We start from the raw sequence: 15,901 nt of genomic DNA on the forward strand, positions 1-15,901 counted from the left end.
AGGCACAAGAAGCGTAAAAAGGCTCAGCTGCCAGCAGACCTCTGGTTCACAAAAGTTTCAGGCTTCCTGGGCGCTGTCCAGGGTCCTGAAAAATCCACCTCTTGATTGCCCTCTTTTCCTTCATTACTATTAAGCAAGCTGGGATAGTATCCCAAATGGAAGTGAATAACAACTGCTATCTATAGTACAGTAGTACCTTGGGTTAGGGACGCGGGTGGCACTGTGGGTTAAATCACAGAGCCTAGGGCTTGCTGATCAGAAGGTCGGCAGTTCGAATCCCCGTGACGGGGTGAGCTCCCGTTTCTCGGTCCCAGCTCCTGCCAACCTAGCAGTTCGAAAGCACATCAAAGTGCAAGTAGATAAATAGGTACCGCTCCAGTGGGAAGGTAAACGGTGTTTCCGTGCACAGCTCTGGTTCACCAGAAGCGGCTTAGTCATGCTGGCCACATGACCCGGAAGCTGTACGCTGGCTCCCTCGGCCAATAAAGAGAGATGAGCGCGCAACCCCAGAGTCAGACACGACTGGACCTAATGGTCAGGGGTCCCTTTACCTTTACCTCGGGTTAAGTACTTAATTTGTTCTGGAGGTCCGTTCTTAACCTGAAGCACCATTTTAGCTAATGGGGCCTCCTGCTGCCACCATGTCGCCGCCACACAATTTCTGTTCTCATCCTGAAGCAAAGTTCTTAATCCAAGGTACTATTTCTGGGTTAGCAGAGTCTGTAACCTGAAGCGTATGTAACCTGAAGTGTATGTAACCCGAGGTACCACTGTACTAGCTACCGTGAGTGCTCTAGGAAAAACCTGTTAATGCAATGTATCCCTTTCAGCACTGTGATGTATATCACCGTTTACTACATAGGATTGCCCTCCAGGCAGGGGCATAGGAAGGGCTGTGGGGGGGTGCAGGCCTCCCTGGGTATCATCCCTGAGGGGGGGGACAAAATGGCACACCGCGGAGGGTGGCATTTAACGCGGGGCCTGGCCTGCAGCGCGCCTGAGCCACGTGCCTCTCCTAGGAGTGATGAGATGGCTTGGGGCCCCGCGCTGCCCAAAATGGCAGCCCGGAGCTTGCGTCCGCCATGGGCAGCTTGCCACAGTGCCCCTGTGCGTGGATCGCTGCCCTGCCCCCATGGGCAGCTTGCCCTGCCCCCACCACGCCGGGTGCTGGAGCAGCTAGCTATGCCCTTGCCTCCAGGGCTGGAGCGTAAGGGAATTATGGCCAGATTCAACCAGGTGGCTGCACTGCTCCCCCGCCCTGATTCACCAAATTACCCTGGCAGGGATGGGAGCTGTACATGAGGAAGGGGGTGGGGGTGGGGGTGTTTGAATTCTAAATGAGTTTGCTTTCTTTATAGGCACAAGGGACAAATAATATTTATTTCTTAAAATTTATATCTCACCCTTCCACCCTGAAGGGTGTCCAGAGCATCTAGTAACATAACATCTGATAAAACCATATAGAATGATTAAAGGAAAAGATGCAAAGCAATGTTCCTGTCCCCTTCCAAAGGCGTAGACCAGGGGTGCCCAAACTTTTTTCAGAGAGGGCCAGATTTGATGAAGTGAACATGAGTGAAGGCCGACTTGAGTTGTTAACCTTTTTTTAGGATTGAAGTTGTTGAGTTTGGATTGGAGTTGCTTGCTGGGCTTTTTTAAAGGATTTTACCCAAAAGTTGTTGAGGGATTATTCCAAAGTTGTTGAGCTTTTTTTAGGATATAGAGCTTTTGGGGGGGATTTTGCCATAGGAATTAAACTGCCACAGGGGCCGGATTAAATTGACTAGAGGGCCGGATTAGGCCCCCCAAACTAACTTTGGACATGCCTGGCCCAGACAAATTCTGCCTAAAAATAGCCAAGGAGGAGGTCTGCAGTGCTCTCAGAATTGGAGTGGTGTGTTCTTCTCTAGCTGATCTACTCAACAGTTAAGCCACCTCTTTCTGCACACATTTGCATGGCCAGCTATGTCCACATTTTCATTGATATGTCTGAGGCCACACTTGCATTCCAGGAATGGCCATACCTGGAAAAACAGACAAAACTGGGCATAGGCACCCCTCACCACCAATGTACCCTGTGTTTTGAGTGACAATTGGCATCAAGGAGGACCCTTAGACAGCAGGGGTATGCTACCCCACCAGAACAGATTAAGTCCATAATTCCTTGACCAGAGAACCAACCACTCCATCCATTCAGAATTAGGGTATTGGCCCTCCCAGACCATTACACTGCACCTGAAGCTCCTGACTGATAGCTCCCAGTGGCATCATACAGATGTTGGAAAGCATATAGCAGGAATCACCAACTTGGCTCCCACAGGTGCCATAGTGCCCGTGGGCATTAGGTTGTGCATTTCTTTAGTTTAAATTATTTTCATTTCATTCTTTGAGAGGGACAATTGAGATTTTTTTTTTAAGGGAGTGATGTCCTAATCCCAAGAGGAAATCCATGTGTGACTGTGGTAGCGCAGTGAGTGGTACATGTTCAAGATAGGAGTGTGGTGTTGGCCGCTTAGCATTGTTTACCTGGGACTGGGGAATGCTCTCTGTTATTAAACAGCAACAACATTGGGAGTGTTGTGGGAATTAATACTGTGTCATTTCCACAATTAGGACTTGCAGGACATATGTGATTTCCCACAGCAAGCATGTGCAGGTGGGTGAGGAAGCAACAATGAGGCCCATGACAGCCATTTCATGTTGTGCCTTGCTCCTTTTGAAGCCATTTTGTGACTGGCACTTTTAGCACTTACTCAAAATTTCCCCACTGGTCCAAAAATGCTTGGTGACCCTTGTAGAGATTTTTTTTTAGTTCCATTATATGCAACATAAACTCTGCCAACTCTTATTTGTTCCAGGTATTTGTCTCTCTTTTTTATATGTGACTTGAATACATAACATTGGTTTTTCTGTTTTAGATAGTCATGAATTAGTTCTTTTATTTGGAAAGTTTGGTCCTTTGACATTAACTGAAAATATCTTCAAGGAATTTGTGGTTAGTATTCATACGCTATAAGAAGAGAAAGAGAACTGATAAAATACAACTACCTATTATCCTCCTGATCTTTAAGAGTAAATGTCATTGCTGTTGGACAGAGTTGTTAAAGGAAAATCAAAATAATTGTTATCTTTGTAGGTGTATATTTTAAGTCGTTTATGGCTGATCCTATGCATTATTGCCTGGAAGTTACATTGAACTCAGTGGGAGTTACTTCTAAACAGACCTACATAGGATTGATCTGCATAGGTCTTAGCACTTGTTGAGTCTCCTGAAATGTTTCCATTATTCCCCATATGATAGATATTTTTAACTGAAATTGAATATTCAAATTAGAATCTAGGTTTGTTAGTTAAAAATTGGAAATCCCAATCTCTGGATAAATGTAATTGAGAACTATAATGTCATGGCCCTCAGTCGTCAATTTCCTCTCCCCATACAGATCTTAATCTAATGGGTCGGATCCAAAGGTTCCCTTCTTCCGACGGAGGAAGCTTTCCTCTGACAGAGGAAGAGAATAAAGGTAATAAAGCAAAATTAACGTAATAAAGGTAACTAACATGTCTCTGAGTTTATTTAGTTTTTAACAATGCCAGCACCTATCCAGAAGGCTGATTTTATCCCTGCCACAGCAGGGATGTTTAAATAAAAAAATGCAATTGATACTCTTGCAGTTGTAAAAATGCTTCTGATCCCCTGGACGCATCTGCAGCTAACAGAAGACAAGGGGAGGAGATTTGTACTGATTCCTTCTTCTCTTCTTCTCTTCTAGCCTCCCTGTGCTGGAGGGTCTCCTAAATATCTGGAGATGATTTTCAGGAGGCACTGGGGATGCGGGTAGAGGGTGAATTGGGGGGACACCAGTTGCCTTCCTCTCCTGCTAGTGGGGAGGTTTCCACTGGATCAAAAGCCCATCTGTGAGCTCAAGGGCACCAGATGTATTCAGCCTTTTCATTCCGCCCATTCTAAAATTTAAGTAACTCTGCCAAATTATTTCCTTCTACTGTCTCATGAATCCCATGAATTCTTAAATTATGTCTTCTTGTTTCATTCTGGATTATTTCTAGTTTTGCCCCTACTCTATTTAATTCTAATTTATACATACATCCTACATCCTTTTTATTTATTTTTTACCAGCATAACTGTCTCTTCCTGATAGTGAATGTGTGTTTCACTTAGGTGTTCAAGATTTACCCAATTTGGCTTCAATGAGTGAATTTTGTCCCTTATAATGTTTAATTTTCCATCTATTAGTTTACCTCTGTTTTGAAAAATAAACCCTTAATTTTGATCCTACAACCTTCCCTCTTGTTATTTGCTATCTATGATGCTTTGTGATTTATCTTGTTTCTGAATCTTCTGAATTGTTTTCTAAGTCTTAAATTCTTTTTTTTTCTCATTTCTTTCAAATGTTTTGGTTTTAAAATAACACCAGTCAAGATTCTCAATTCACCCACACCTCCCTACCGTGACCCCTTCCTTCCCCTTCCCTGATCCTTAGCCTCATTCCTCTTGGGTGTATTCTTCCCATTTTTTGAACTTATTTTACTGTGGTAGCCCACTTTAGATATTCAGCCATATGCTGGAGAAATGAGATAGCAAGGGGTCAATCAGATATGTCTGCTTAGGAAATAATTCCTTAACTTATTTTACCCTTATGTCAGTGTAAATTCAATCAAATATTACAGTTAACATATTCAAGCTATTCTGTTTGTATGCAGCCCAAAGTAAAATAATCCTTCAATATTATATACAAGAACTAACAACTCTAACAAATCATATGTTTAATTGGTAAAAAATAACAATCCATTCAAGGAATAGTAATCATGTCAGACATCTAAATCAGCTTAATAATTCAGATTATTCATACTAAATCCAAATAACAAAGAGTAAAAGGCAAATAATATAAGACTTCCTTTTATCCAAACATACACAAATGAAAGTTCCTTCAAGATGTCAGAGTAACTGAATACAGTCTTGTTTCTTCTTCATGTCCAAGTAAATAGAAGTCGAAATCTAAACAAGGCTAGGAAATAACTAAGCTGTGTACTTTTGTTAACTTTTGAAATCTAAACAAATACAAACTGGTCCAAAAAGGTGGAGAGAATAGTGGAGTCCACTCTAGATTTTATTTCTATAAAAAGAAACCCAAACAAGGGGACAAAAATAACTACTGTACTCATTCTGCTTGTTTAGATCCATGCACACAAACACAAATTAGATGGTAGAAATAAATGCACTCTTGTTCCATCTTTGTATCCAGCTAAACAGAAAAGAAAGTCCCAATACAGAGAATGGCTAATAAAGTGATCCTAAACTCTGGTAGGGTTCATCAAGACAGAGAGGCAGATCAACTATCACGCGCAAAACTGCTCTCACTTCACAGCAGCCATGACAGAAGGTGGAGGTGCTTGGACTGTTTGTCTTTGACATTTTATTTTAGCTGTGATAGCTCCAGGTTGGTGCAGCTGAAGAAACCAAGTGGGCCTCCTTTTTGGGAGTTGGACTGCTTCAAGATCCAGCACATCTATGGCCAGCCCTGTTCTGCCCACAATGCTCTATTTTTGAGAGGGGACAGCAGGGACCTCCATAGTGACCTGTGTACTCCTTCTGCTTCTGTATAGCTAAACAAATATAAAGAGACTTCACATAAAATGAGAGAAGCACTGGCATGCTGAGTTGACCCTAAGGCAATCATTCCATCAGCACAAGGATCTCTGCCTGCACATCATTTCAGGGGTGCACAAAGAAGGAGAGAGGAGAAGTCCAGTTGTGCAAGTGGAAATCTATCCATTGAAAGGATTTGTTAGCAAAATACCACCCACTGTTTCACTGAATAGACAAAGATACAGATTCAAACTACTATCTGGAGACTTTTCACTTGGTTATGATCAAACAAAACAGTAGCATACCGCTAACTGAGGTAATCAATATCTTCAGTTGTTTCATCCATGTTCAGCCAGATCTCAGAGTGATAGATGTATTAGTCCAGGGGTCAGGAACCTTTTTCAGCCGTGGGTCAGTCCACTGTTCCTCAGAACATGTGGTGGGCCATACTATTATTTTTTGGGGGGTGAACAAATTCCTATGCCCCACAAATAACCCAGAGGTGCATTTTAAATAAAAGGACACGTTCTACTCATGTAAAAACACGCTGATTACCGGACCGTCCGTGGGCCGGATTGAGAAGGCGATTGGGCCACATCCAGCCCCCGGGCCTTAGGTTGCCTACGCCTGTATTACTCTATGGCAGCAAATTGTCTTGTAGCACATATTTTTTGAGCACATTTATTTTGTGAACATAGGCTTCTGTGGATCCCATTATTATTCACTTAGACTGCGGGAGGCAGTGGAAGACAGGAGTGCCTGGTGTGTCCTGGTCCATGGGGTCACGAAGAGTTGGACACGACTAAACGACTAAACAACAACAAAACTCCTACAATATTTGCCTCAAACAGTGTTTTCAAGTTTTGACTTAGTCTCAATAGGTTACATCCTTCCAAACGCAGACTTTTACTTTAAAGAATGGGAAAATTATAAAGATGTATTGATGCTTGTTCAGTATCAAACTGGGACCAGGGAGCATGCTCAATATGCTATAGAAACCTCAGTTAACTTTCTTCCTATGCAATATTTTGGACAATGAAAATGGCAACTATATGGTACAGCTGAAGTACTTCTTTTCTTTAGTTTTGAGAAGTTGCATTATTCTGAAATAAGGAGTGTTTGTTTTGCTTTCATTGACCCTCTGCAATAAGATATAATCTTTGAAATTAAGTTATGCCATATAGACTTCACTACATTTGCCAGGGATCCGTTCTGCATTTTCAAATGAATGATAACATAACTGGAAACTTTTACAAAGGTGCTAATAGATTGTTTCTTCCCTTCCCGTCTGCTAACATATTCAGAGGGGCTAAAGGCTTTTAAAATATAATAATAAATTCAAATAAAACACCCATTAATTAAACTTATTTATTTATAGCATATATAGAGGCTACCCCATAACCATTTTCTCTGGGTGGCTCGCAAACATAAATTAATAAAACATAATAGTAAAATCTAATTACTGTTTTAAAAAAATTGCCGCACACCACAGATGATCCATTAACACAGAAAGAATGACAGTAAAATCAGGCAGCAGCAAGATCTAAAATTACACACTAAAAGCCTGCCATAATATATAGGCGTGAAAGGATGTGCCTGCTTCTCCACATCTGTTCTTCAAGCATCCCGAAATTACCCCTTCATGGCAAGCCATGCAGCTTTCCCCTGAAATGCATTTCCCTCCCAAATCATATTCTAAGATGTACAGAATATGGGCAGGGTTTATGGTTCTCGTACACTACTGCTCAATATTGTTGGTGGCTAAGATTGCTCTAGTTTCTTGATATGTGAATGTTCCTTTAAGGGAGAAATATTTGGAGAGTGCCATTACTAATTATTAATTATTTAAAGCATAAAATAAAGTGGTTTAGGTAAAGGGACCCCTGACCATTAGGTCCAGTAGTGGCCGACTCTGGGGTTGCAGCGCTCATCTTGCTTTACTGGCCGAGGGAGCCGGCGTACAGCTTCCAGGTCATGTGGCCAGCATGACTAAGCCGCTTCTGGCGAACCAGAGCAGCGCACGGAAACGCCATTTACCTTCCTGCCGGAGCGGTACCTATTTATCTACTTGCACTTTGACGTGCTTTCGAACTGCTAGGTTGGCAGGATAAAGTGGTTTACATAAGTGCAATAAAAGTAAGGCAATTCCTGAGGGCAAGCTCATAATATAAAGGTCATGACACAAAGTTTGCCTCCTCACCAAACTGCAGTCGTCGTCACTTGCAGGATCAAGCTGCATCCCAATTGTCAGTGGTGTGGGAACAATGCACCAGAGAGTAATAGAAGGAGATAGACCATAGAGAAGGAAATGGCTAGAGCAGTCTACGCAGGCCACTACCAGCCTGAGTGGCTTCATGAGAGCCACCTACACTTGGGGACATTCCAATGAGCTTTGAAAGAATTATGTTTTCTGAACTGGGGGTGGGGTGGGGGAGAGAAAGAAGCTAAACACGGGAAAACATGAGAGGGGGCTGTTTTCTTCCTAGCATCATTAAGATGCCTCAAAACCTCATGGTTTATGAGCAATTATTGTTCCAGCAGCATTTACTGGAAGATGGATTGGGCTGGATTGCATTTAAATTGTGAGCAAAAGCAACATTATTTTTTTAATCAACCTGCTTATCTCACAGTTTCACAGTCAGCTAATCTCTGTTTGCTGAAAACTGTTTCCATGTATTAATAGCACAGAAAGCATAACATCTCAATGTTGGCCTTGTGTCATGTTTGTATCTACGCATTTCACACACTTATGTACAGGTGCTCCAAAGACTTGCACTTTGCATTTTACTCTGCTTAATTCTCAACCATGTGTGAACAGGAATTAATGGCCACATCTTGCCTACTATTCAGCTGGCAAGTCTTCTTTTCCTGGCTCTCTTCATCAATCATGCAGTGCTGTTAAATAACCGGATTACTTTTTAGGGCACAAACTGAGCCAGCAGAGACACACACGCTTTTCAGATAACTTAGCACACTGAACTGAATAAGACTAAACTGGCTTAAAGGCATGGATCCAGGCTTCTGCTGTTTTGTGAATCAGAGTCTAGCAGTGCACTATCCCAATAGCAGGATTTGGTTAAGTGTTTATATGTGATATTTACTGCAGAACTGGGAGGCCATTATCAGAAGATACTAATCAGCTTCTGTGCCTGACATTTGAATGTGGGCATTTATTATCCTTAGGACAACTATTTTACATCAATACCTGCAGTAAATATGTATGTCAACAAATTCTAAACCTTCCATAGCAAACTCGTTAATTGTGGCTTTATCGGGATTTCCAAATATGATCACCAGTAAACATCAAAGTGCCTTTATCACACAACTGCTTCACAGAGACCAACACATAGCCCAAAATAATGTTTGTTGATAAGACTGAATATATTAAAATAACACTTACAGAAATAACCTGAAATGCCAGTGGAAGACAAAAAATACAAATCCAAGCTTAAATCACCAGCACATTAATACACCATAAGCCATGGCAAAACAGATTTATAGACTCCAAATGAATAAATCCAATTTATAAGTGAAGCTCTTCAGATCTGGGTTCAGAGAAAATAACTTCTGGGGCTTCCTCCTGTACTTGGTGGCAGGCTGGATCAGAGCCAAGAAACAGACTCTGAATACTGGCAAGATTGTGGGTGGTGGTTCCTGAGTCTAAATAGTTGGTTAATTACCTGCCTTGAACGGGGTCATATTTATTCTGAAAGATCAGGTTTGTAGTCAGGAGTGCTCCTGGATCCGTCTTTGTCACTAGAGGCCCAGCTGACCTCAGTGGCTTGGCAGGAGCTGCAGCAATTCTGGACTGGAATATCCTGACCACTGTTGTCCCTCCATGCACTGGTAACTTCTAGGTTGAATTTTAGAAAAGGTAACTCAATGTAGGGCTGTCCTAGAAGCTAGTTTGGAAGCTGCAGCTGGTGCAAAATGCTCACTGGAGCAGGATATCAGCAACCGCTGTTGAAACAATTGCAGTGACTGCCAATTAGCTACTAGACAAGGTTCAAGGTCCTAGTTTCAGTGTTTAAAGGAATCGGGCTTTTAGTGTTGTGGCTCTTGCCCTTTGGAATGCCCTTCCTTTTCCTCTTTCAACAAAACTTCCACAGTCTGCATCTGTATTGGAATAAAAAAGAAAGAAAGATGTTTTATCACTTGTTTACTGCCCTGGGTTCCTTTCAGTGGAAGGGCAGGATACAAATGGAATTAATTAATGCCAGCTATTGTTCTTTGAAAATTTGACTACTAGTTGTGAGATAGATTACCATTGCTTCTAGACTCAGCTGTCCTTCAGTGGTCAGGTAATCCAGGTGAAATATCAAAATGATACATCTCATTCAGTTTTAGGTTCTGGAACCTAAATTTTGGCACTCCTCTACCAAGCCATTTCTCAGGCCAAATAGCCTACCAAATTCCGAATCAGATCAACACCTCTGCTGTGCTCACACAGAAGCCCCCTTCAGGCATCCAGCATTAAATGTGTGAATGGGAACTCATGTACGAGACGGATTGCCCTACCCACTCGATGCCAACAAGTGCTTTGGCCATGCCCCCTCAGCACAGTAGGATAAGCATGAGTGTGAAGATCCCCCATAGGGAGAGCCTTGCATTCATTTTTCAGGAGGACATAAGTCAGTATCTAGGTGGTGAGGGTGGCTCACTCATTCATAAGGCTGGCTCGCTTATTCACACATTCGTACTGAACACATGAATGCTTTTGTAGTAGTTAAGGAGAAGAGAGCTTAAGCCAAGCATTGGTTTAGCTGCTGTGCTGTGCTAAAAGGACCAAGGAGCAAAGCGGCTTGGATCTTCTCCCTGGGAGCCCTTCTGTTTGCTCTAAGCCATGGTTTGGCTCTGTGTTTCATGTGAATGCAGCCTCTGTGAGTGTCCTAACTTAATGGATAGCAATTAGCATATCTGTTTCTTCTATTTAAGCTGCAATAAGGACACGGGTGGCACTGTGGTCTAAACCACTGAGCCTTGGGCTTGCCGATCAAAAGGCCGGCGGTTCAAATCCCTGCGACGGGGTGAGCTCCCGTTGCTCAGTCCCTGATCCTGCCAACCTAGCAGTTCGAAAGCACGTCAAAGTGCAAGTAGATAAATAGGTACAGCTCCGGCAGGAAGGTAAACGGCGTTTCCATGTGCTGCTCTGGTTTCGCCAGAAGCGGCTTATGGCCAGAAGTCATGCTGGCCACATGACCCGGAAAAACTGTCTGCGGACAAACGCCGGCTCCCTCGGCCGGTAAAGCGAGATGAGCGCCGTAACCCCAGAGTTGTTTGTGACTGGACTTAACTGTCAGGAGTCCTCTACCTTTACCTAAGGTTTATATCCAAAGGGATTTAACAACCTGACACTGTAAGTACAGCTCTAATTCCTAAGCTGTTCTTAAATATGGAGGGTTTATCTCCTGCACATGAAAATGATGTTGTGTCCTCTCAGAAATCCAGTCATATTTATATTGCAAAAATATATTGGGGTGTCTACGATAACAAAAGAAATTAGAAAAACCACCTGGAAACATAAATGCTCCCTTAACACATCTTTTTAGATATCTGCAAGGAAACAATAATGCGTATCTGGAGAATGAGAACCAGATTTGCTAGCCTGGGCTGCAGCTCAGTGGTAGAGAACCTGCCTCGTATGCACAAGGTCCCAGGTTCAATGCTCAGCATCTCCAGGTACTGTTGCGAGAGACTACTGCTGGAAATCCTGGAGAGCCACTGCCAGTCGGTGTAGACAATATGGAGCTAGATAGGTCAAAAGGAAGGTCCCTGTGTTCCTATGGTATTCTGCTATGCTGGGGAGCCAAGAAAGGGAACTGTGAAATCATGTCATCTTGGGCATTTTTAAAGATGAAGACGGATGTCATAGTTTGAGTATATTGCTAACATTTTGTTCTTACTGTTAAATCCATGTACATGTTTCCATTCTCAGGCAAGCCTGGGGGTGGGGGGTGGAGACACGGGGCTGCAGTTTAAGGAAATGTATTTTTCTTTCTCTCATATGAATATGATTGGCTAGTGCTTGTGACATCACTAAGAAACCTGCCTATTCTGAGAACATGATTTTTTTTAATGTAGATGAATGATGCTCACCTTTCTTTTTTTAAAAAATGTTTAATCTGGACAAGCCACCTGATGCATGAGGGCAGGTAAATTCATTTGTGTGGCAGGCGCATTAGGGGATCTGTGGAAATTAACTAGCATAAAAGACCCATCACAGCACAGACCAATGCAGCTGGAATCCCACTGGCAATCTGAAGTGAATGGTACCATACCCAGCCCACCTGAGCTCAGGCCAGGACCCTGTAGGAGGCTCCGCCGTTTTGCTTAGATCCTGCCCAATGTCATTTCCACCTAAGTCATAACAGATAAGTTGGTTAAATGCCTAATAAAAGCCTGCTGCCCAGTGAAAGTAAGGTGAAAACCCCTCAAGTCTGCCTTGGTGCAGAGTGAAGCCCCAACCATGAGTAACTGTATTGGTAAGCAGTCCAAAGAAAAAAAATGGAGCAACATAAAAAGCAAATATTTTTAGTTAGTGAGCAATTTCTGGTTGCTAAAGCTCTGAGAAATCAAGTGGAAGTTGCATTGCAAACCGGACTAAAACTGTATTAAAGAGGCATTAACAAATGTTACTTGGAAAACAGAATAAGTAGCAAACATTCGGCAGGGGTTTTTTTAAAGAAAATGCCGTGAAAAGTACATAACTCAACTAAGCACATAACTCAGCTATCTCAATCTGCAGTACCGGTCTTGATAAGAAAATTAAATTGTTTTCCTGTTGGCTGGAGTTAAAGCTTCCTCTAGTTTCAGATAAGAGACTTTTATCACACGGTTCTACTTCCTTTCATTGCGGGCTTTGTATTTGTCTGGCAGATGTCAAGGATAGGACTATTTCTGGCAAGAACAGAATGCATTCAAGCCAAATGTTCTAGTTATTGATAATATTGCATAAGAACTGTGTTAGTACAATAACATGCAGTTATTCAGATAGAATGAAAACGTCTGCTATCCCACTAACACCACAGTGTTATACAGGTCTACCAGGAAGAAAGTCCCATTGAGTTCAGTGGGGCTTACTCCTAGATGAATGACTACAGTGGTACCTCTGGTTGCGAACACTTTAGGTAAAAAGCTCCGCTAACCCGGAAGTACATGGTCCTGGAAGCAAACTTTGCCCCTGGATGCAAGCGGAAATTGTGCACCAGAGGCGCGCGCAGAGTCACGTTCAAGCCTAAAACAGTTTATATCCCTAATTTACTCCAGGAAACTGCTGAGTCAAATTCTCACTTCTTCCATTGATCTGTGTGCAATAATCCTGGATGCCCCATATGGACTGCATATTATTGTAGCTTCCCTAATATTCATTATCTCTATGCATTTTACACTTCATCCTTTCTAACACTCCACGCATGCATTCTTCCTAGTGCTGGATCCATTGGGCCAATGTTCCCTTAAATATTGCATTTACACACACACACACACACACACACACACACACACGGCTCATTCTGGGAATATGAAGCAAGGAAGTCTTTGCTTGTATGCTTATTAGTATTATAAGCCTGGTTTACACATAACAACAAACCATTATTTGTTGCTAACAGCATAAGCCAGAATGAACCTTGGACTCACATGCTACCCCTCCCTTCAGGCAGAAGAACAGAAGATTTAAAGCTTTAATACCTGTTCTGAACCTAAATTCCCATTCATCCAAACTCAGGAAACCATGGTTTCTGAAAATTGCAGTTACGGATATAGGAAGCAACTTTGTACTGTACCTAGTTAAACAATCGTTCCACCTTACCCAATAAGGTCTACAAAACAGTACACTTGGCTCTCCAGCTGTCATTAGACTCCAACTCCCATCAGCCCAGCCAGCATGGCTGATCATCAGGGATAATGAGTGTCGTAATCCAATTGCATGTGGGAGGCCACTGGTTAATCACCTCTGGTCTACCTTATCTGACAGGGTCTCTCCAGAGTGTCAGACAGGAGTCATTTCTGGACATGCCTGGAGGTGATGGGGCTGAACCTTCAATCTTTTGCATAAAGAGTGTGTGTACAGGTGAAACTCGAAAAATTAGAATATTGTGGAAAAGTTCATTTATTTCAGTAATTCAACTTAAAAGGTGAAACTAAGGCTGCTATTGAAGGCTGATATTGAAGCTTCCTGGTCTTCCATAACACCTCAGCAATGCCACAGCCTGATAACATCCATGCCATGCCACATTGAGGCAGTAATTGATGCAAAAGGGGCCCAAACCAAATACTGAGAACATATGCATGCTTCTACTTCTCAGAGGTCCAATATTGCTCTATTTGCAGTCCTTGTTTTGCTGATTTCATTTAATATTCTAATTTTCTGAGATTGTTAATTTGGGGTTTTCATCAGTTGTACGCCATGATCATCATAATTATAACAAATAAAGGCTTGACATATCTCGTTTTTGCATGTCATGAGTCTATCTCATATATTAGTTTCACCTTTTAAGTTGAATTACTGAAATAAATGAACTTTTCCACGATATTCTAATTTTCCGAGTTTCACCTGTAAGCTGTAGCCCTTCTCCAAGCTAATATATCCAGCCAGGATATGAAAGGATGAAACAGGAAACTGTAACTTAGAATAAATCTCCTTCCCAAACATACAAAGGGGAGGGTGCGAATGTGAACCCGAGGCTTATGTAGACTTGTTACTGTTCATAACAACCACCACTGGTGGTTCTGCCTTGACCACGTCACAGTTCCTTATTACTCAGGCTTCAGATGTTCTGAAGTTCAGTATCTTCTAAATCACCTTCATATTCTCCTAAGCTAAACTGGGACAAAACAAACACTTATTCATAATCACATAAGTTGTGTAGATAGACCATTGGGATGGTCTTTGCCGAGTTGAGTTTATCATCTGTCTAAATTCCTGTGCACTTTGTGTAATAAAGTTACTTCTGAGATACCTGCTCAGAACAGCTTTAATTAGACCATTTAGCCTAATGGAAATGTGTTACCCAGAGCACAGGATGATAAAAATGACTGCTTAGCTGTAGTCAATGAAAACTTTGGTGTTTAATCCAGCAATTCCACCAGGTTTCAATTTCTTTCATTGAATAAAGTTTATCTTCCTGTTTGGTTTTATCCTGTTTCCCCCTAATTATTGAGGACAGCTGTGTTTAATGAGATCTATAAGATCTAGACTCCCTCCTTCTCCTGCCAATCCTTCCTTCCTGTCAGGGCTGGAATCAGGTATAGGTGAGCAACAAAACAATAAATCAACCAAGGCCAGTGAAGTTAATTCTTTATTCAAGGAAACAAACCACAGTCCCAGCCTAGTGGTCTCAGCAACTCTTTCTAGGAGGTCTTGCCCCTGGTGAAGCAGTTGCGAGGACTGAAGGCCTCAGAGTCTGACCTGTGCTCTGCCGCAGCCTCTTCCTGTTCACTACACCCTGTTACTTCTTCTGCTTCCAGCACCTCCCCCCCCCCCCGTCTGCTTCTTCCCTCTCCGATCACCAGTCTGCTCCCTCCCTCTGACCATTCATTGTCATCCCACCACCAATCCCCTGGTTCTGAGCATTCTTCCCCAGAGAGTTCCTTAGGGGGTTCCCTGGCTTGTGTCTCCCATGACTCTTCTGCTTCCAGCCAGTCCATGACACTTCCCTTCTTTTTTCCTTCCCAGCTCATTACTGGCAACTCCAGACCCTTATGTACTGTTCCTCTTTCCTTCCACCCCTTAGGCAGTGCATTTTCTGTCTGTAGTCTTCCAACATGTTTTGCCCCTGGGCAGCTCCACTTCTGAGCCCAACACCTCTGCATTTTGTCTGATCAGTCAAGGAGTCACACAGAAACTAACTGTGCCTGCCAGGATCCTCTCACATATACATAAAGACAAAACCTAGACGAGACCTTTGAGTCTAATACTAAAATAAAGCTAGCTGCATATGTTAGCAGAGTGGAGTCACCTGATAGGATCTGGCAGCCACAAAATTAGTATTGCTGGATTGTCCCATGTTACATACTTGGTCATTAAAAACACAGCAGCTCATTGTAGGAATGGAATGGAAAGTCTTCAAATGGAGTCTTCCCTTCATATCCTTTGCTTAAGGGCTTTCCCTATCTAATTTTTGTACACCATACATTGTGTACTGGACTAGACATGGTAGCATATTATCCACTGTCTATGATAGGAAAAGTGCTTTGGCAGACCACTTAGCTGGGACCCTAAAGACCTCTGTTCAGTTCCCTGCTCCAAGCACACTCTGTCATCATGAATTAACTATTAAAACTATATTGTACTTCACA

At 42.5% G+C, this 15,901-nt stretch overlaps 1 protein-coding gene across 20 annotated transcripts in view; it reads left to right on the plus strand.

Annotated features, from left to right (window-relative positions):
- MAGI2 (membrane associated guanylate kinase, WW and PDZ domain containing 2) overlaps positions 1 to 15,901 on the plus strand; it is a 593,450-nt gene that overhangs the window by 403,570 nt on the left and 173,979 nt on the right. For 9 of the 20 annotated variants that reach the window (XM_083574937.1, XM_083574923.1, XM_083574920.1 and 6 more), the window contains one exon: positions 3,441 to 3,521. The exons of the other annotated variants lie outside the window; for them this stretch is intronic. In XM_083574937.1, the coding sequence (XP_083431063.1) occupies positions 3,441 to 3,521 (81 nt within the window). The remainder of the gene's footprint in view (positions 1 to 3,440; positions 3,522 to 15,901) is intronic. 20 annotated transcript variants of the gene reach the window in all.

This window comes from Podarcis filfolensis, assembly GCF_964270895.1.
Source record: "Podarcis filfolensis genome assembly, chromosome: 10".
NCBI classification, from domain to species: domain Eukaryota; kingdom Metazoa; phylum Chordata; class Lepidosauria; order Squamata; family Lacertidae; genus Podarcis; species Podarcis filfolensis.